This window comes from Microchirus variegatus (assembly GCF_963457635.1).
Source record: "Microchirus variegatus genome assembly, chromosome: 16".
NCBI lineage: Eukaryota > Metazoa > Chordata > Actinopteri > Pleuronectiformes > Soleidae > Microchirus > Microchirus variegatus.
In genome coordinates, this window is record NC_139817.1 from 15203012 (window position 1) to 15224541 (window position 21530).

Here is a 21530-nt window from a genome sequence, read left to right on the forward strand (position 1 = left end):
TGGATGGTAAAAGTTCTCATTTCATACAGTAGCTTTCCCCTGAGGATCATTCATTTTCCATGTGACATTTTCAGAGGTCAAGGTTTGGATAACATTATGAATTTGTCCAAGAGGGAAAAACTTTTTGGCAGAAGTTGCGTTTTGCTTGTGTCAGTGCAGACCTTAAAGAAAGGTTTAAGGGATTTGAGCAGTCCTATTAGAGAGAATACATCAAAAGAAGAGGATTTCCACAAAAACACTGGCCTTTGACCCAGAATGTCTAATACCCATTCTTTCATTCCTTGCCCCCTCTTTTTTTTCTTCAGTTGCGTCCTCTCTTCTTCTCTTGTCGCCTCTCGCCCTGAGGACCTGTTTCCGGTCTGGGTTTTGTATGAGAGAGACTAGTGAGCATCTGTGTGTGAATGGAGCTTATTACACACAGACACACAGCCTTCCTGTTCCCTTGCTTGTGTGTGTGTGTCAGTTGACTTTTAAGCATCGTGTTGCTGCTGCTTAGTTTTCTCAGTTTCCTTGTGTGCTTTTTTTTTCTTCACACTTGTAAAACTTGACCAGATGGAAAAAAAACACACTTGCTTCCTGTTCCATGATACAGAGATACATTAAAGCACACCCACAGCTGCTCACACACTCACACACCACCCTTGTGTAGCAGTGCTGTAAACAGTGACTTGGGTTCAGTCCCATATTTCACCCCTCAACCCCGACCACTTAGCCCTACTCCAGCATTTTGCACGTCAAGTGCAAAGGCTAACTTCAAAGAGAGATTGGTTCAAGGGCAAGTGAAAGTTACTGGATTAAACAAATCGGGACCGTATCTATGTTCCCCGCTTTGTATGTGACCGGGGAACTTTTTAGAAACTTTCACCCAAAAGGACCTGTGGAACATAGGACCTTTTTTTTTGGTGAACAAACCGGGAAACTCCCTCTCTCACTCTCTCTCTCTAACCCTTAAGCCCAATTTATACTTCTGCGTAAAGTGCTCTGCGTAGGTTACGCAGAGTCCTCTGCGTCGACACAGAGCCTGTCGAAGAGCCTCTGCGTCGTCTCCGACTGCACAAAATATTTTTTAAGTGTCCGTCACTCCGTCAAGGGACAACGGAGACGGCAAGAGCTGCGATTAGTCCTCAGGACAGGCCAAGCGAAGCTGCTCTGTACCGGCCCTCAGTGAGCACCGAGCGTCCACAGACGCCGAGCTGATACCCACCGATAACGCCGCTGCCAAACTATACGTCATATCTTAACACACACAGCACATGTTTAGACTCTAAATGGCAATTTCTCGCCTCAAATGATCTTAAAACTGCACACCGTCACACAGAAAAGTGAGAAACGGCAACTGTTTTCAACAACAACAGTCTTTCTTTCTCGGACACCATCGCTCACTGTAGCCAGAAGCACAACAACCTTGCGCAGCGACCCCTACTGATCGGGCGGGAAATTACAGCGTGTGTCCGTCACGTCGACCCTGACGCAGTCGGATAGCGCATTACGCAGTCGGAGAAGTATAATGTGGCCTTTAACCTAACCCCAACCGTAATCCTACCCTAACCCTACCCCTTTACCCTGGAGCTCCACACCCAGGCTTCCACAAAGTGGGGAACATATGACCTTTTTTGGGAAAAACGGGGAACATTGGACAATTAGAAAAATAAAAAAATGCTCCCCGATCAGGGAACATAGGTACGACCCCAACAAATCCAAGGAAACTGTTAAAAGCTAACGTCATAAAGCTAAGGTTGGAGATTGAAGACATTTCCTGACATGTCAGTGCTTTACTGCATACCTAATAATTCCCATAGTGTACAAAAATGTTCTTCTATGTTCTTGAACTCAATTTGTTCAGCCAGAATTTAACCACTACCTCTTGTGACTCCTTTTCAAGGGACAAGGGTTCAGTGGAAGGGGCACAAAGGGGAAATGGGATTGGGCCTTGGTTTTGTTTTGTTGGTCAAACTCATTTATAGAACCTAATTGGCTCATTCAAAGCTGCTGCTTCTGTTCTGAGCTAACAATGGTTGCACTACATGTGAAACACTGAGCAGTGTACTGGACGTTACACAAGATGAATGTATGTGGTTTTTCGTGAAAAGGAGATTAAGTAATTCTTAACAAAAGGATAAAAAGAGCAAAAGTACACACATGCTCGGAAAAGGAAAAACAAAGAGGCCATACTTTCAATTCCACTAAATCCATGCTAATGCAAATGTTAGTTCAAATACTGTTGGAGTTTAGTCGGCCAGTGCTGTTGGTATTGAACTTTTAGGAAGAAAACTAATCTTCTAACATCAAATAATTAGAAAGAGCACATTATCCTCTTATAAATTGCTTCTACTGCTCCTGAAACATAGTGTTTTATCTTTCCTGGACGGAGCTAATAGTTAGCTAACTGAAAGCTAGCTAACTGGTTCCACTTCACCTGATGGCCAACCTGGCAGTTAGTGAACTGAAATCTAAGTGGTGGTGTTTGTTGGCAAAATACAAACAATAATACTCACCTCTTATGTGGTGTGTAGTCACCAAATGAATCCTACTGGTCACACTACATTACTTAGTTAGGAAAATATGTTTGTTTTGGTGAATTTGCATTGGCTCTTATAACTTGCCGTTTATGAAGTGTTTTATCATAAAATGTCACATTTATTGTCTTCTGGGTCAGACTTGTCACATAATTTAACAGAACTTTAAATAGAATGCATGAAGATGAGAAGGAGTGAAGAACATGAAGGTTAAAAAACTACTCTATACCCCTGAGTACGTCCAGATATCAGTGAATTACAGTGTAATAAAATGTAAACAACTCTCCCATACTCTGTATTTTAATGTTATGCATGTATATGTTCTACTTTCAGAGAGCAACACCACCACCATGGATGAGGAACAGTGCTACTACAATGAGACCATCGCCTTCTTCTACAACCGCAGCGGCAAGTACCTCGCTACAGACTGGAATACCGTCAGCAGGCTGGTGATGGGCCTGGGCATCACCGTGTGCATCTTCATCATGCTCGCCAACCTTCTGGTGATGATCGCCATCTACGTCAACAGGAGGTTCCACTTCCCCATCTACTACCTGATGGCCAACCTGGCAGCTGCTGACTTCTTTGCTGGACTGGCCTACTTCTACTTGATGTTCAACACCGGACCAAACACGCGTCGTCTGACTGTTTCCACGTGGCTGTTGCGCCAGGGCCTGATCGACACCAGCCTGACGGCGTCCGTGGCCAACCTCCTCGCCATCGCCATTGAGCGGCACATCACTGTGTTCCGCATGCAGCTACACACACGCATGAGCAACCGGCGCGTGGTCGTGGTGATCGTTATAATCTGGACCATGTCCATAGTCATGGGCGCCATCCCCAGTGTGGGCTGGAACTGCATCTGCAGTCTACGGTCTTGCTCCAACATGGCGCCACTGTACAGCAACTCATACCTAGTCTTCTGGGCAGTGTTTAACTTGGTGACGTTTGTAGTCATGGTGACGCTGTACGCGCACATCTTTGTGTATGTGCGGCAGAGGACCATGAGGATGTCGCGACACAGCTCTGGACCTCGACGCAACCGGGACACAATGATGTCTCTGCTGAAAACCGTGGTGATTGTGTTGGGTAAGGAGTGTCTATCTACCTCTATTTCTCATATTTAAACTACAGTATATTATAATTGTGGCTGATTTCTCAGCAATCCATTGCAAATCCACCTCTGGTTGTTTGTTAGCAGACAACCCATGTGTCTGTGTGACCCGTCAATCTGATGACCTCAGTGACAGAACAATGAATCTCTTGAGTCCGTGCACTGCGTCTGCCTAGCACGACTGCGAGCCTGACACACATCATCTTAGCCAACCCTCGTCTGTACAAACTACATCGATTTACAATGTGTGTACATTCAGGGGCTGATTGGTATTTAATGTGTTTCGTATTCATTATGGCACCATAGTTTTTCTGTTAAGCTTTGTCCGGCTGCAAAGGTGGGATACATAGGATTGATGTCATAGCACTTCAGTATATACTGTATAGTTTTGAATTGATGTTATAAAGTTACTCATTGTTAGTAACTGGCTCAATTTTAACTGCAAGCACAATCTTTTTCTGTATTTCTTGAGGAAAAATGTCAACTCCTGCAAGTTTTCAGTCTTGACATAGACCTCTATTTGGTGGAAAATCACTTAACCCTTTCATGACCATTATTATATTCAGGCCGCCTGGATTTATTTTGATTTTATTAGTATTGTCGAGTGAGTGAGTCTGCCCCTTTCTGCTTTTTTTCCCAAGATAACTTTCACTTTCAATATCTGGCAGTTATTAATCTGTTAAGGAATTACGGTCAAAATCGTGTCTGTGATTGGATGGTCGGCTACTGTAATGAGTAAAAGTATATGGACGCAAAGTTCTCTTTCTTTGCTTTCCAGTAGCCATCCATCCATCCATCCGTCTTCTACCACTTTATCCTCCACAGGAGGGTCATGCGGGGGTGCTGTGCCAGTTGACATAGGGCGAAAGGCGGGGTCACACCCTGGACAGGTCGCCGGGACATAGTTTTTTTTAATTTTACAAATCTAGAACAGTCAAGGATTTATGTTAATGAATCTTGGCGTTGTTATACTTTTACACTATAGTACAGTACTGAGTGTAGTGTGTGTTGCGGTGACGAAGCTCTGTGATGAATCAGCGCCAGGGTTTTTCTGTGTCTCACAGTCTGACAGTTTTATGTCAAAGCGTCCAGTAGAGATATGTTCCCCACTTCACGAGTCTCCAGGCCTCTTCTGTGGTATGTACAGTAATGTATTTTTCACTTGCCCTTTTTACCGCCCGCCCCTACATGAAGAACAGTAGCAGACCAACTTACTGTAAACTGGAGTGCGAATTGTGGGAAAAGGACTTCTTTGTGCCTGGAAGCAGGATGCGTCGGTCCCAGACAAAACATACCGAGGGATTCTGCCTGAATTTGTCCTCCAGCGTGAGCTGTGTTATCTCATCCTGTTGCTTGTGTTGTCTTTACTCCGCACTTAATTTAAAGCAGCGGACAGCAGAATGTGCTTCACATTGAATGCAATCGAGGAGAGCGTGCCCGGTATATTATCTGCTGCATGGAGATGTTCTGTTTGTTTCTATTTAACAGCCGTTCTTCATCTGCAGGCTCGTCCACACAGGTTCAGAGACGTGGAGCTGTGGCAGTTAAAAAAAATATGCTTTGCCGGAGTAGAGGTTAAGCACGCCACTGTTGGAGTTGAGTGTAAATTGGAGAGTCCATGCTGTGTCGCTGCTGACTGTTCCTGCCACGTTGTCGTCACATAAAAATCAGGATTCCCCTCCAAAAACATCCCAGCAGTTTCAGAATATCAGGATCTGTCCTGACAAACAGAGTGATACACGTTAACTGTTGTATACCTGCTTTGTTTTAATCGTTACCATTCAAGAACACAATTAAAACCAAAGATGCAGCAGTAGAAAGACACATGTACCCTTTCCCCTACGTGGAAATACATACAATGATGCATAAACACTGTTATCTTCATTGTTTAGGAGAGGGTTTCCCAATCCTGGAAGTTTCCTTTGCTCCAACACACCTGATTCAAATAAATGTTATCAGGCTTCTGCAGAACTTCCTGATGAGCTGAGCATTTGAATCAGGTGTGTTGGAGTTAGTGATGGGATCGGCAGTTCATTTGAGTGTACTGAATCACTAGAATCCGTTCCTTAAAATGATTTGTTCAAAATATTCGCTTACCGAATCGTTCAGTGCTTAGCAGGAGCCCAGTGCCCTGCTACGTGACTCACATCCTCCCTGACTGCAGTACGTTCGTGCCGCGGGTCATAGAGTGAGTGACAGCGCGTCCTCAGCCACAGTTCACCAGTTCTCTGTGTGTCAGTTCGTTCGCGCCGTGAACGAGGTTCATGTCCACAGCCACAGTTCACCAGTTCTCTGTGTGTCAGTTTTTTCACGAATCATGACTGACACAGTTCTTCTTACTAGTCACTCTCTCCCCGCTCGGCATACGTTGGCTTCATGAACTGATTTGTTCACTCACTAAGTTCGCCGGTGCCGTCACTCACTCGAATCTTTGGCGAACGACGCCGGCGAACGACTTCACGAGTGAACAAATCAGTTCATGAAGTGATCCCAGTCAGTTCACTTTCGAACGAATCATTCATGACCGACACAACACTAGTTGGAGTAGGGGAAACCTATAAAACATGCAGGGCACTGAGTCCCTGATGACCAGGATTGGGAAACACCAATTTAGGATATTGACCAACACACGACAAAGTGTTACAAGAGATATATACACAATATAAACATAGATGGTGTCATTTTCTATTTTGTTTGCACTCTGGGTTCATTTTAATGATCAGTTTAAGACAGAAAGTTTCTTTTTCAGCCTTGATAGAGGATAAATGACTTTGGAATGTGGCTCAGTTGAGCTCTAAAGGCTGTTTTAGGGATTCTTTACCTCTGGTAAGAGCAGTATTACCTTTATTTACAACATACTGTATATCATTGTTATTAATTTCTTTTTTTTGTGAACAAAAAAGCAAAAGAAAAAAATCACTAGTTTGGTTTTATTGAATCCAGACCCATACTGGGAAAACACGTCTTTTGAAAGAGGGTGTAATTTGTTTTGGTTCAGACAGGAATCCACCGCTGTTTCTGAATGAGGTCATTTTTTTTTTCAAGCACCGAGGAGGTCATTGAATGCCACATTTCTCTGTTGCACTGATAGAAAGGAAGTATTTTTTCGGTTGGATATGCTACACAATCTCTTATTCACATCTCTCAGACACTTCTTCCCCAGTTGATTTAGGGGGGAAAACTCCCTCATCCTGTGTTTCTCTGGACAGCAAAGAACCAAAACAGCCATGAGACAGTCGGTGTCCATGGGAGTTCGAGTTGCCGTTGAGTCGCGATTGTCTTCGTCTTCTTCAGGGAAGGTTAAGATGAGTTCAGCCGTTGCCGTTTGACCATAAAGTAAATTCCCAAAGCAATACCCAGTCCAGCTTCTTCCATCTGTTGACCAGATGATCATAAGTGGTCCCCTGCTGCCTAGTGTCCTCTCCACTTGTCCTTCTCAGGATGCTGTAAAACCAGCTACGGATGATTTCTTCTTGGAAAGACAGGATGAGGGGGTTACGCACACTTACACGCACATACACATACACATTCATGGGCAAAATGCGTGCGCTCACGTTGGCTGGCGACCAGTCACACGAATCCCCAGGCAGAGTGGTGGACAGTAGGACACAGCGTTTGGCTCCATTCACATTAAATCTGATGGGAAAAAAATTAACCAGGATCTGGCTTTTCAAAACAAAACGCACACACGAATGGAAACACCGTTTAAATAAACATTCTCATTCTCACGCATGCTTTAATGGAGTTTGTGACCATCATTTTTTATGAATATGAGGAGGCACAAAGAGGAACATAAGCCTGAAGATCACAAAAATTGGTGCCTGATGCCAATGTGATGAATGATTCCGTAATAACCTTTGAGGACTCTTAAATTCAAGTCATCTGTGAGAGAAAGTCACTTCTGCACCTCATCTGGTTTATGTCGTCATGGGAGGCTTTGACTAATCACGGCAGGGTGTGGTCCAGAGAGTGACAGGGGACATTGTCCAATCAGAGACAACAGGTGCTCCTATTGGCTGTTCCCCTACACTCTTAGAAATAAGGATTCCATAATGGTCCTTCTACAAGGGCTGAGGTTCTACCTGGAACTATTTGCTTCTGAAAAGGGTTCTTGGTAACACTAATGATTCCAGTTCTTGGTGGAACCCTCTAAAAGGGTTCCAGGTGGAACGTTTATAAAAAGGTTCTACCTGGAGCCAAAAAGTGTTCTCCTATAAGGACAAACCGAAGAGCCTTATATGGTTCTACTTAGCACTTATATTTCTAGGAGTGTACACCTATTCTGAATACGGGTCCTATCAGAGGCAGCAACCATGCTGCACCATCTGAGTATAACCCAAGTCTTTAGAGACAAAGAGATTGCCTTGTTTTAGCACTCCTGCTTACTGCAGCTTTGATTAAGTTCTTGATTAATGTCCCAAAGTACATGCCACTGTACATGAGGCTTCTACCAAAATTTGAGGTGAAAAATACAGTTTAAACGATATAACTGACCCTGGTTTAACATCAGTCTTGCTATAGCTTCCGGTCCACTAAAAAAATCTACTTGAATGACAACAACAGAGATTCTCCACCATCACTCCTCTGTGAGACAAATTAGCCATGAACATTGTGTGTGTGTGTGTGTGTGTGTGTGTCTGTGTGTGTGGGTCAGGTGTTGGCTTCTGTGAATGAACTGATTATCTTAAAGCCTGTGGTTGTCGCGTATGGGATCACATCATCAGACAGCGAGGAGCGCCAAGACATACCATCGCCGTAACACATGCGAACAGATGGCAGGATACTGACTCATACACGCATCTCTGTGGAGTTCAGCGTTCTGAATCTATACTTTTAGGTTTCTGTCGCTCTATCGTCTTGGGATCTTTGGTGATCCGGTAAAAGCAGGTATCCTTCATATTCAGGCAGAATACATCTATGGATTTAAACAGCGAGTGAACAGAGTGTTGTATGATGGGATTATGCAGCATCAGTTACTGGAGCTCCATACTGTATGAGCCTTTCTGGCTGAACTGTACTGTAACAGAAACAGTCAGAGAAAAGTGGGGTGAATCAGGGTGAAAGCATGACCGGTATGCATCTTCGAACATCACCTGTTTGCTTTGAGTGTGTGTGCAAGAGTTTTCTAATCACTGAAACACTCACAAAGGCGACATCTGTCCTAATGAATCCGCCTCAGCTGCGTCAGTTGGTACATTCTGGCTCCTTCGTCATCTTCCTCAAACGTGTATTATTTTATCATTGAACATCCAGTGGACCATTGAAAAGACAATTTACCAAAGGCCTTTAACACATGAGATTGTGGGATTTATTGGCACATTAATATATATATATATTGCGCTATGACTGGTTCACATCAAACTAATCACTTTGTGTGTAGATGGTCTCTTTTATTCTTCCTCCTTATTGCACATCAACTAATAAACTTGAATATAATCAAATACTATCCTGATGAAGTCTTCAACTATGTAATTTCTACCAACAATTCTGTGTATCTTTCAGTACCTTGTTGTTAGGCGTGACATTACCTATCTTTAAATACCCATAATATTATAATAATAATAATAATAATGCGTTATATTTGAAGGCGCCTTTCAAGACACTCAAGGTCGCCGTACAACAACAAAATAACAATAACAAAAAGTAACAGCAACGGGTAGAGAGTTAGAGGGAGTAGGCCTGTTTAAAAATGTGGGAATGTAATCTATCATTCAGCTGTACAACTTCCGCCTAAGAACCAAATCTATGTAATTCACATGTCCTGAACTCTCATTAAGCCGAAAAAACCAGGATCAGCAAAAAAAAGTGACAGAGCCTTTTTTTGTTGTCAGAAAACATCTGCTGTCGTGAGCAGAAACAACAGAGTCAGATGGCATCAAAGAGTTCACAGAAGAGGGCAAAAAAAAAAAGAGCCATACGCAAACAATTCTGAAAGCAAAACAGTTGCAGGAAATGACCAGACGAGTATCAGTTTGAAGTTGAATCAAATAAAACAGAGAAACCATAGTGCTGCTTTGGATCAAATGCAGTTTTTTTTATTAGTATTTGACGGTGACTGGCACGACTGTGACAAACTGTATTTATTCTCAATGGCACTTCCTATTGTGCATTCATTTTATGTCCCAATAAACCACAGTGGGCCAGAAGAGACAAGTACTTGTCAGTTTGAATCCTTGAAAACCTGCTGACCAAATACTTTGGAGATAAATTAGTGTCTTATTGCGCTAAGAGAAAGGGCGAGGGAGAAAAAAAACATCTCATTATTTCCATTTCAAGGAACTCACTGTACTTCCAGTCAAAAGTGTTTTCTACAACCATTAGATCACCGTGACCCTGGCAACACAGGCCTCTTTATTAATTACTGTAAACACTTAAGCTACTGAATGTGAACTTTTATCTAATATTCACTCTGTGTTTGCGCGTGGCGTGTGTGTGTGAGGGAGAAGAAGAAGAAGCCATTACAGAGACACACTCCATAATGCTTTTTGACTGCTCACTTATTTCAGTGGGCTCTTGGTCACGACCACAGTTGATGGTCATGTTAGAAAGCTACAGGAGTGAGGCGTGACCACATGCAGTGCTGTAGACTATGTCATATGCAGCTTTGCACCAGCACAAAAGAGGACAGGATTTCCATATATAGAACAACACTCAGAAATGTGCAAGGATATACATCAACACTGTTTTTTTGACAGAACTTACACTCTAGCGGTATGTTTTTGCAAATAGAATGTTATTTTCAACACATATATCTAGTTTAAAATAATAACATCCATCATGTGCACTTTGTTTTTGGAGGTTACTGCACTGGTGCTGTGTTGAGTGTGTGTCCTTTTCTATATTACGCGGTTAGAGTGGGCGGGGCTTGTCATGCTAGGCCGTAGCACTTTGCTAGCGGTATTGTAATACATCAAATAACTACTTTTTGAGTGTTTTCACCAGCCTGGCCCTGAATCTACAGCCACTTGAAAAGACATTGGCACTTTTCTACTATACTGTACAGTTCTAGCACGACTCAACCCTACGTTTCCATCCCATTTTCCATTAGTGATAGGTGTTTTTTTTTTTTTTAGTATTTGCTTCCAAGCTAGCTGAGCCAATACTAAAATGCAACATCGACAGACTGTCGGCCACTGATTGGTCAGAGAGTGTCGTCACTGGAAGAGTCATGAGCGAGATGTCTGACTCAAGAATCAAACCGAATGCCGAACTTTAGATCAAAGTTACTTAAAGGTGAAGTAAGTAGTTTATAGTGACATCTAGAGGAGAGGCTGAAATTTACAACAACGAACTGCTCCTCTGCTCACCCCCTCCCTTCCCTGAGCGCTACGGTATCCTCAGCCGGTCAAATGTCGTCCTCGTCGTCTTTCTCCGTGGCGCAGGCGTACGGTCAGGTACTGGTGTTCCTTTATCCGCTGTAAAATATGTGTGGTCCTCTATTCTAAACGCGTAAAAAGATCCGGTCTCAGCCTCGTCTCGGCGCTCGTTTTGTTCTCTCGGGTTTGTCTATACAGGCTCCCGTAGAAACATGGTGTCTCGCTGCTAACAGTGGCAATGCAACAGCGGCCCGCGACCATGTTATTTTACATGACTTTTTGAAACACTACGAAAATGAAACAAAAACTATTATACAGCGACTAGACAATGCAGGAGCACATAATATGTATACAAAAGTGGATTTTGGGTAATATAAACCCATAAATACTACGCAGTAGTAACATTTAGTAAGGAAATATATTTGGTGTATTTAGCGTCAGCATTGCTGAAAGCCAGCGATCGTGAGCCGACCCCATTCAGTCGTATTTCAGTTCATTTACTAATCTTTGTAATTAACTGATTCTAGTGATGCAGTACACAGAAAACAACTGCTTTGCTTGTCACTATTGTGTTTGCGTCACAACAGTTTCGTGCAGCTGTCTACATGTTTGAGTTACTACAGTAATGGAAAACAAACGTGCCTGATACCAAACCGAGTAGAGCTATAACTGTATGATGGAAAAGATAGTAGAGAATAAGGTGGCGTCAGGAAACCAGCAGGGGGAAAAAAACAGAAAGACAGAGAGAGAGAGAGAGTCATGCTGTACGGGAGGATGAGAAAAGTCATTTAATACCGTGTGTTTGTTCATTCTTAAGGGCCCGGGAGAACGGCGCGTTAGTGGAAAACAAAGTCGGCACGAAGACATGAAGAGAAATAATAGAAAGACATGAGAATCCAAGATAGCAGAACATGGGGATAATGAGTTAAGCATGTTACTGCATGTGGAACACATCAGTGCAGACCCTCGGAGGTGTGAGACACAACTTTATCTAGACTCAAGTGGTCATTTTGAAATTGTACCACGTTGACAAAGAAGTCGCTGCAGTTCAAACTGATGTGGAAGAAATGTGACTTTGAATGGGGGGGCATGGTTGCTGGTGCCAGACAAGTTGGTCTCAGTATTTCACAAAGTATCAGTTCTCTGGGTAGACATGCCTTGTTGATGCCAGAGGTCAGAGGAGAATGACCAGAGTGGTTTCAAATCACATTTTATCCCAAGAATCCCAAAACCCTTTTCATGATAACATTGGGTTAGGGTTGGTTTAGCCAGTTGGCCCAGCCATAGTGGCAACTACTGCTTGTTCAAACAACAAATTGTGATGTAAAGGAGTTGGGCACTTAAGTGTGACCTTCTTATAGCTCAGTAAAACCTCTTATGGAGTAGGTTGGGGCAAAGTGATGCAATATTCCTGCCCTGTAAACCCTGTTACTCCCCCACCCACACGTAGCACTGGAGCCATTTTGTTAATTAAAATGTTTTCTGACTTTAATTTGGACCTTTTGACTTTTTCCAAGTATAATTTGTGCCTATGATCAGAGGCCACTGCTGTCATGAATATGGAAATTATTGGGTGGGTATCAGCTCTTATAATGGGAAACGCTCTGTGTCTGGAGAATAAATCCAAAAAGTGAGAAATGGATGATCACTAATGTGACAAAATACATTAAGACTATAAAAATGGCTGCCATGATATTCACTCGTGTGCATGTTTCAAATCTCTGCAAGTTGTTTTCCAACTATCTGGCATTCAATGGCAGCCTGAAATGCAGGCAATCAGAACAACATGTTAGTTCTAGTCAAAGGGCTAAACACGCAAGACCACCAGCGTGATCCTTTAAGCCATTTCAACCTCATATTTATGCAATTCTCTGCCAGCACCACATGTGACTGCGAGGACAATAGAACAAGCTGCTGTCGTTTGGAGAAGAATATCTGCGTCAGTAACACTGGAAAACAATGTCCAGCGGCCCTGATGATGACAAATTGATGAAACGTGAAACGTCAGCCATTAGAGGAAAGTCCTTCCTGGCAGATATGAAGCTTGATGAGGAAAGAAATCCTTGTTTCACAACCACGATGGGGGTTGGTGGTGAGCAGAGGCAGAAAACACCTTTTTGCTCTCACTGTTGATTGCAGCGTCGACTGTTGGGCCAAGCCTGTCAGGACGGGGTTGGACCATTTTTTGTGAGCGCTTCCATCGACACAAACAGTCCGACCGTTGTGCTCAAGCGCTCCTCCATCTGTGTTTTCGCTATGTGCAATTATGTAAGCGAGTGTTTGCGTGCGTTTGCGTCCGCACATGTGAGTGTTTATCCACGTCTGCCCTCCGTTTTTGTATTTGTGTGTTTGTGGGAGTGCGGGGTTCAGTGCCACAGTCTGGTCTCAATTATTTCCTTGTGTTTGTTCCCAGAGCCTTGTGTTCCCACTCTCAAGGAAGAGCATTTCCTCACACAGAAAAAAAAGAGAAATAATTGTATGACAAAACATAATAAAAACTCACTTGTTTGATTGTCCTTATCAAAAATATATGGATCCAAAATCTGATTTTTATGTCACGAATGATTTAAGTACAAGTAGTAGTGATTTAATGCTAAAAAAATAGTTTCATTGGTAATTATATAGTCTTTAGGACCTTATCCTTATCTAATATCTGGTATTTTGATTGTCAGAAGTCCCACTTTTTGGCACACTTCTGTTGTGATAACTAGCATCTTAATGATTGAACTGCGCAAGAATTTAAGACCATTTGATTGTCTTTTTTTTTTACTAAAAACATAGTATTACCCGTAGTGTTTACTGGACACGTTCTTGGTCTTTGGTGAATGAAGTGGTGGGCTACACTCTAAATCAAGCTATGGCCATAGTCCGACTAAGACAGGCAATCAGACAACTTGCAGAGTTCGATTATACACACAGAGCATGTCTGACTCCGCCTCTGTAAACTACTGTATATTGAATCAGTTTCCTGTTGAACTTTACATCACAGAAAAGGATCTCGACTGTAGTTCGACTAAGCATACACATGCAGGACTAATCAGACTATGAATCGCATTATTCAGTTATGTTAGTCCGACTAAGACAAGCTCAATTTTAGTCAGACTAACGTGTTTACGTGACAGTAAGAAAACCAAGCTATTGTCTTAGTCTGACTGAAATCAGACAACACATTGAGTGTCATGCTGGTTGGATTTCTTGCTGTTTTACTGCTGATATAGCTAACGACATCTGGACTACACACCCTACAGTGAAAGCTCAAGCTAGATTTAAGTTTACTGTTACAGAGCTGCACTTGACACTTAGTGAAAACACTAGTGAAAACAATACTTTTTTCCAGTATTGTGGAGCAGCCCTACTCTCAACAAGGTTGAATCTCACTACATATCTAAGAAGTAGCCTTTATAAATCAACAAATGTATAATAAAGTTTTGGTCACTGTTGCTATAAGTGGGATATTCCAGGGACCATACATCAGCTCTTACTACTGTGTAATTCCTAGTTCAATATCTGAAAAGTGTCAAATAGCTTTCTGTATATTTCTAGTCTACAACTCCCAGACCTCTGTTGGAGGGAGCTTTGCTATTTACTTTCCGTCTCTAATTTCCAGGTTGTTTTTTTTGCCTATCTCATTTGCCACATTTCCATGTAACATATTTGTGAGGTGACACGGCAAATAGTTTGACGCAAAAAAAAGTAAAACAAGAGAAAGCATTTACAGGGGCGCAAACCTCCAAGGCCGTTCAGTGTCAATACACTTCCCTCTCTCACACGGTTAACTGTTAACGTTCTTTAAAGAACTCCTGAATCTGTAATCGTGTCCAGATCACCGATCACAAAAATCTAATCTCTACTCTCTTGGGCCATACTCTACATCCCTAGAACATTTTATCTAAGTCTGTCTTTTACTTTTTGAGTATGGCTGCTCACAGTCAGAGAAACTCAAAGGTCAATGACTCGTTTCTTCCATAAACAAAAAACACAAATTGACCCTCTGTGAACCTGGTTTGGAGCCTTAATGCTGCTCTGTGTTATCTTAGCAAACTGGCGTCAACGTAAAGAGGTCATTTTGAGATGAAGGGTGTTACTCACGCAACTATATCCCAGGATTCAGAGAGGAAATGAAAGAATTCGACAGGGGAAACCTCTCAGGTCATAGAATCACACAAAGACCATTTTATTCCCAATTCCTATGGGAAGACCTGGACAAAATGGTATTTCATGCATATTTCAAACAGAGCTGGAGGAATCATAAAGAAGCCCTTTATGATCCCGCCACACTTTATAAAGATAAAGATTGTGCTTTTGTTGTTATTCTGACATGGTTTGTGTCAAAAAAAAGATAAGAAAACTGTTTTTTTTTGTGCCGTCCATAGAAGAAAAAAGTTACACTGAGAGACAAATAGTTTGGATATTTTCTCTGCTGGGTTTCAAACTGTCTGAAAAATGTATCCTAACCCTGGAGAGTCTTCCTGCATAGCTGGTAAGTGAGGTCAAGCCTTCACTTGCAGCTGCTGCCAGCACAACACTAACAGATAACATGCCGGCCTGTCACTACCGTCTCTGCTCATCTAATTTCTCTTCCAGACGTTTGGTTTTTCGCCGTCTCTGGGGTTTACTGTAGTGAATTTGTTTCAGGATAGAGTTATGAGAAGTAGAATCTGTGGAGTGAATGTTGTGGATGCGTGAACCTGACGTTTGTGAGTAAACGACCACCCTTTCCCGCTAAGATAACACACTTCCATGTAATCAAGGGGGGAAATAGTGCTGCATCAGATGAGGTCACGAGGTCGGTGATATGATGATAGGATAGTTGAGGCGGGGCAGGAGAAAATGAGGTGAAGGTTGATCATTTCTCTTTCTCATTAAGAGAGGGATGATGTTGTTAAGGGAGTGCTTGTAATCATCGGGGGTTCGTTCTCTGATAGTGGCCTTTATAAAGGTATCAAAGGTTTAAGGCTTTTCTTGGTTTACAAATCCTAATTTCAACATTCATTACACAAAGTAATAATCTAGCTAACACAACAAGTCAAATAACACGATAAATGTAGCTATTTTATCTGAGGATAGGAGACAAAACTTGTCATTTTGCTGAATAACAATTCTACAAAAGTTCACTATACAACGTATAGGCATAATATTTGTGCTAACACACTTTATTTACATGTATAATAACAATAAAATAAAACTTGCCAGGTTCCCATAGTGTTACAATAAGACTTTTGTAAAAATAATAATATAAAAATCTGCAGATTCACTAACTCAACAAGGTTTTATTCTGTCTTTTTAAAACCATCGTTTTTCAACTCTAGGAGACATTTATCGCTAAGGTAACCAATATAATGAGATTTGACCCTGACCTATAGTATGACATGAGATGAATTTATCTTATTTAGAATCATTCATTTTTCCTCACACCAATCTGTTGCATCAAAAGTACTGTGTTCACCCAGATCATAAACTGTTGTGAAAGTACTGTAAATGGGAGGTCTATTGATTTTTCTTGACACACACAGTAAATTGCAGGTAATGGAATGGAACTAAGAATCTATACATTAGCATTTTAGTAGTGGTGGTGTTTTTCCAGTTCCCGCGGCTCCCTAACCTAATGCAGCCACAACAATCAAACGTTTCAAAACACTCTCGTAGATTGTGCTCAAAGTGGTGTGGTCGTTTTTTTTGTTCTGTAGATGGACGGTGGTGTGGTTGTGAAGTGATGGCAGTTGTGGCAGTAGAGTGACTTTGGTTTGTGTCATAACAGTAAAAAAGAAACTTCAATTGCACTCAGCAGAGTGAAAACAACCACTTTTTCCATAATTCCATAAATGTCTATACAAACAAGCAAACAAACAATGGACTCTCTGGTTCTCCGATAAACCGATAAAGAGAATAGTCTGAAAAATACGTTGTTACGTACACATCATTTTCTGATTAGGTCTTACTGCACATAAATAATAATTACAGTTATAGTCACATTATGAAGTCATCTCAATCTGGTTATGTTGACATGCTTTTCCTTGTTACTAGGGCTGTAACGATATGCGTATCGAAATCGAAATCGCGATACTCAGAGCCACGAACCTGTCTCGTGCCGTGAGAAGGCAGATTCACGACACGCCCTTTCTAACTCCCAGTTATTTTCAGCCACACATCATATGAGCTGTTAGTGCTGCCAAACTTATTTTTAATAGGGGTGTCAAATTATCGCGTTACTTGTGATTAATTAATTAATTACAATCATCATTAACGTGTTATGTTTTTTAATCGCGTTAAAACAAGTTATTTCCACTGGAACAAAACTGCTTCTCATGAAGAACTACACTTCCCAGCATGCTTTGGGGACACATCTCAGTCTTATTGATCATTTACTTTTCATTTTTCAGTATTATTTTGTTACAGAAAAGAGAGAAATCTTTGGTTTATTTATGTTCAAATCTGTTCACAGTGTTCCAAAATATTGTTATTACATCTTACATTAAGTTGCTATATAAGTAAATGTTGTTAAAATAAAATGTTTTTTAAATTGTAAAAAAATCGCGGAATGTATCGAATCGTGGGTCAAAAATCGTGATACAAATCGAATCGTGAGTTTGTGTATCGTTACAGCCCTACTTGTTACTTTACTGATTAATCTGTGTTAATGGAGCATAAATGTTGGCTTTGTATATATCGTAAATCTGTCATTTCATGTTTCGTGTGAAACATAAATTATTTTTGTTCCTCTGTCTCCTCAGGCGCGTTCATCATCTGCTGGACGCCCGGCCTGGTCATCCTCCTCCTCGACGTCTTCTGCGCCAACTGCAACGTCCTCACCTATGAGAAGTTCTTCCTCCTCCTCGCCGAGTTCAACTCGGCCATGAACCCCATCATCTACTCCTACAGAGACAAGGAGATGAGCGCCACCTTCAGGCAGATCCTGTGCTGCCAGCGGCAGGAGAACGTCAACGGCACGGTGGCGGAGGGGTCCGACCGGTCGGCGTCGTCCATCAACCACACGGTGCTGAGCGGCAGCGGCGCGCACCATCACCACCACCATCACAACGAACACTCAGTTGTATAAAGCAGAGCTGGACGTCATGGAGGTTAATCCAACTGGGGTTAATCTTCCGTGGAAACAGTGACTGGTAATCGGAGGTATTGAAGGTCAAGAGGGAACTGCGAACTACGGACGTGATAGAAGTCGGAATGAAGGAGAGGTTTAAATGAAGTTTGATGATGAAGAAGGAAAACGAGGGCAACTATGAAGAAAGATGCAAAGAGACTATCTCTGTGTTGGAGAAAGAGCACAAAGGGTTAGTCTGATCTTCAAGGACTCTTAATAGGCTGTTAGTATTTTTTTTTTGTTATTTTCTGTCTGCATTAAATGTGCTGTTACGGGCAATGCTGATATGAACTATTTAAAAGTAATCTGTGAAATGAAGGTAATGCCAGTATCACCCATCCTCCCACACCCACCAAGTCCTTTCAAAAGTGAATTCTTATTTTAGGCCAGAACCGAGATTTGGAAAAAGATTTAAATTTAAAATTAAAAACTGCCATTTTTAGGAACAAATATGTAAATAACAACATGTTTGACATGTTTATAGCGACTTATCAGAATGACTGTTATGGAAGTTACAGGAGGCATCATCAGTGACTTAAACTAAATACTGTATTACAGGTATTTATTATTCTGCTGGTCTTTGTGAATTATGTCCTATCAGTTTCTTCTTAAACATATGAATTCTCCGTGATCTGAGAGAGAAACCCCAAGGTTTTATTCTCTCGAAGGAATTTAAGACAAGTTGTAACCAGGGATCTGACCAGACTGAAGAGGAGGAGGATGTTTGCAGTTTTTTCAAGCAGGCAGTGTTACATGGAGACAAGGTGAAGGTCATATCTGGTGAGTGCTAACAGACTCCCGAGTATGACATGAAATGCGCTGAGTTGTTTTCCTTTCCACAGTTTTATCGAGGGTCTCTGTGTCAGTGAGGCAGACGTGGAAAGAAAGAAAGACAGAAAATGGGGGAGGATTGTAGTTTTATAATGTCGAATTTAGTTAATTGAGCAAATATCTGAAAATCCAGAGGTCTAAGAAGAATCATGGTCATAGATTGGATGGATGTTAAAGGTCCAGTGTGTAAATGATGGCAGACCACAAATAAGTATCTTTGAATAAGTGTGTTACTGCCATAAATTAATTAAAAAAAATGTTTGGTTTTCACAGCTTCAGAAAAAGCCTTTTTACGTACTTTAGGCAAGGATCTTGCTCTACAGCAGCAGCCATCTTGTGCCGCCATGTTTCTACGGCAATCACAACGGACAAACTAGCCTGAGTGTTTTTCCGAGCGGAGGGCTTACTACAATAAACAAGAAAGAATGACTCTTTCCTTTCTGTTACGCAAATGCCACTGTAGTTTCCCGATGTGCAGGCTGAGAAGCTCTACGTGTGGTGCAATCTGCAGTCTCACCAGTAGATGTCACTAATTCATACACACTTAAACGCAGCAGGTAGAGCCAAAGAAAAGACCAGAATTGATGAAAACAAATTCATCAAATCCACTTGTTTTTTTTTTTGTTTGTTTTTTTTTGGGGGGGGGGGGGGCTTAATTTGTTGAGGTACTTTTCTTTTAGGGACTCGCAAACCAACAGTGTAATACGACTGTGTGACTTCTTAACATTCAGAATTGATTGTGTTTTCATTATGTCACGAAAGCAGATGGTTTTTTGGGAGGATAGGATAATGTTGATGCTTACTTTAACATCTTTATAAAGTGTTTACCTAACGACAACAACAACATTTCTGTTTGTCAGTTGTGATTCATAGATCTGCTGACAACAATGACGTATTACAGTTTACTCATATGTTAACACTCAAAAGCCTTTAGGGTGTTTTCTTAATGAATGCACTCGGTGAGCAGAGAGCCAGAGTTGAGCCAGTGCCACAGCGAATGTGGCGTTACATTATTTTTCCTGACGTCTGCCGCTGGCTCGTGGTTCTTTTCCAGCTGCAAGTCAAATTTGCGATTTGATGACGTGAAGTGTTAAAGAAAAAGAAGAAGACGAAAAAAAAACAACAACTGCCAGCTGGATGTTTTGTCGTGACTTAAATCAAAAACATTTTTGGCCAGAATTCACAGACACAGCTTCCACCAGCTGACAGCCCAGAGTGAGAATCAAAGCCAAAACTTCAGTCCAAAGTTTTACTGGAAGCAAGATGTTTGTCAGGGACTGAAACCACAGTGCTAACATAAAGTCAGTTGGCATCCTTAATTGTCAAAGTTGCGCAACATTCTATGGAAACAATCATCAGTTTTTTTTTTTTTTTTTTAAAGAAAAAGAAAATAATTCGATTTCTAGCTGCAGGAGTGCCACTCTTTTGTTTTAATTTATCTTAAACTCAACCATCAGTATTTGACATTCACTGTCACCATTTTTCTAACCACATATTGATTCAGGTTATATATCAAACCAACTAAACTTTCTGTCTTTGTGTGTCTGTTGTTTACCAGTGAGTCGCTCTTTGTATACCATTGTAAGTATATGTGTACAGTATGTGTGTGTGTATATAAAATATATTATTCAAAGTTAATCACCAAAGGGAAAATGTTTTTGTGTCTGTAAATTTGTAACTGTCATACTCTGTCCAGATGTACTGTAGGATTCTGTTTATTTTGTGTGTTTTTTGTCCTGAGCTTTTTTGTATTACGAAACCTAATTAATGAATTTCTCGTCGAATTATTAACTTGTTTGTGACCCAGAACTAAATATCTATGTGTGCAGTGCCTTCCCAAGAGGATCCTAACACCAGCTGAATAGGAATAGGGATCAATCAACTTCCTGGTTGCAGTCAACATTGTTAAATAGAGCGGTCTGGCCTAACCGCTAGCGACTATGCTAGCAGTTCTGAGCTACCAAGCTGCAAGATTTTGGGATATGTTGGGCATCAGGGAATAAATTTGTCAGAGTCCACAAATTGGAACAGACCTTTTCGCTGGCTGTGATGCATTTTGACACTTTCTGGTGTTAAGATGCAGCATATGAAGGCTGAAATTAGGCCTAGCCATAGTGTCCTAGCAAGCTAGTTCAACCACTAGCATGTCAGCAATTCGAAGATTTTCAGTTGGTGTTACGAACCTCAATTTAGTGTGTTTGTTGCTAACACCATTATCCTACATTTGCCTTAAAAGTATAACAAACGTGTTTTCACCACGATGCAGGATTATTTTTTAATATAACAAAGGTACACAACACAGCCTCAAAAGTGTCAAACGCATAACCAGGGTAGTAGTACATACTGTATTATGGGTCAGAAAACACCCACAACAACCATTGTCTTTGTGTAACACAACACGATACACCGTCAACTATTTCAGGCCCATAACTAACACATACTTAACAACACACAACGTGTTGTTAAGTATGTGTTAGTTATGGGCCTGAAATAGTTTCATCTTCCAGAGTAAAACATCACTTTGTACCAGTTGTTTGTAGAAAGTAATTGTGGCACGTACTATCTATAACGTAGGGGCCAATATCAATGAATGTCCAGCCAGAGTCATAACATTTGATGTTCCAGCAACAATAAAAACATGAGAAAAAGTCTCA

The 21530-nt window shown here is 41.4% G+C and overlaps 1 protein-coding gene across 1 annotated transcript in view; it reads left to right on the forward strand.

The window, feature by feature from the left end:
* Nucleotides 1-18003, forward strand: part of lpar1 (lysophosphatidic acid receptor 1) — a gene marked incomplete at its 3' end in the record, with an annotated part of 33561 nt that extends 15558 nt beyond the window's left edge. Inside the window, exons 2-3 of the mRNA XM_083902742.1 lie at nt 2850-3605; nt 17678-18003. Of these exons, the coding sequence (XP_083758868.1) occupies nt 2867-3605; nt 17678-18003 (1065 nt within the window). The 5' untranslated portion in view covers nt 2850-2866. The remainder of the gene's footprint in view (nt 1-2849; nt 3606-17677) is intronic.
* Between the last annotated feature and the right edge of the window lie 3527 nt (nt 18004-21530).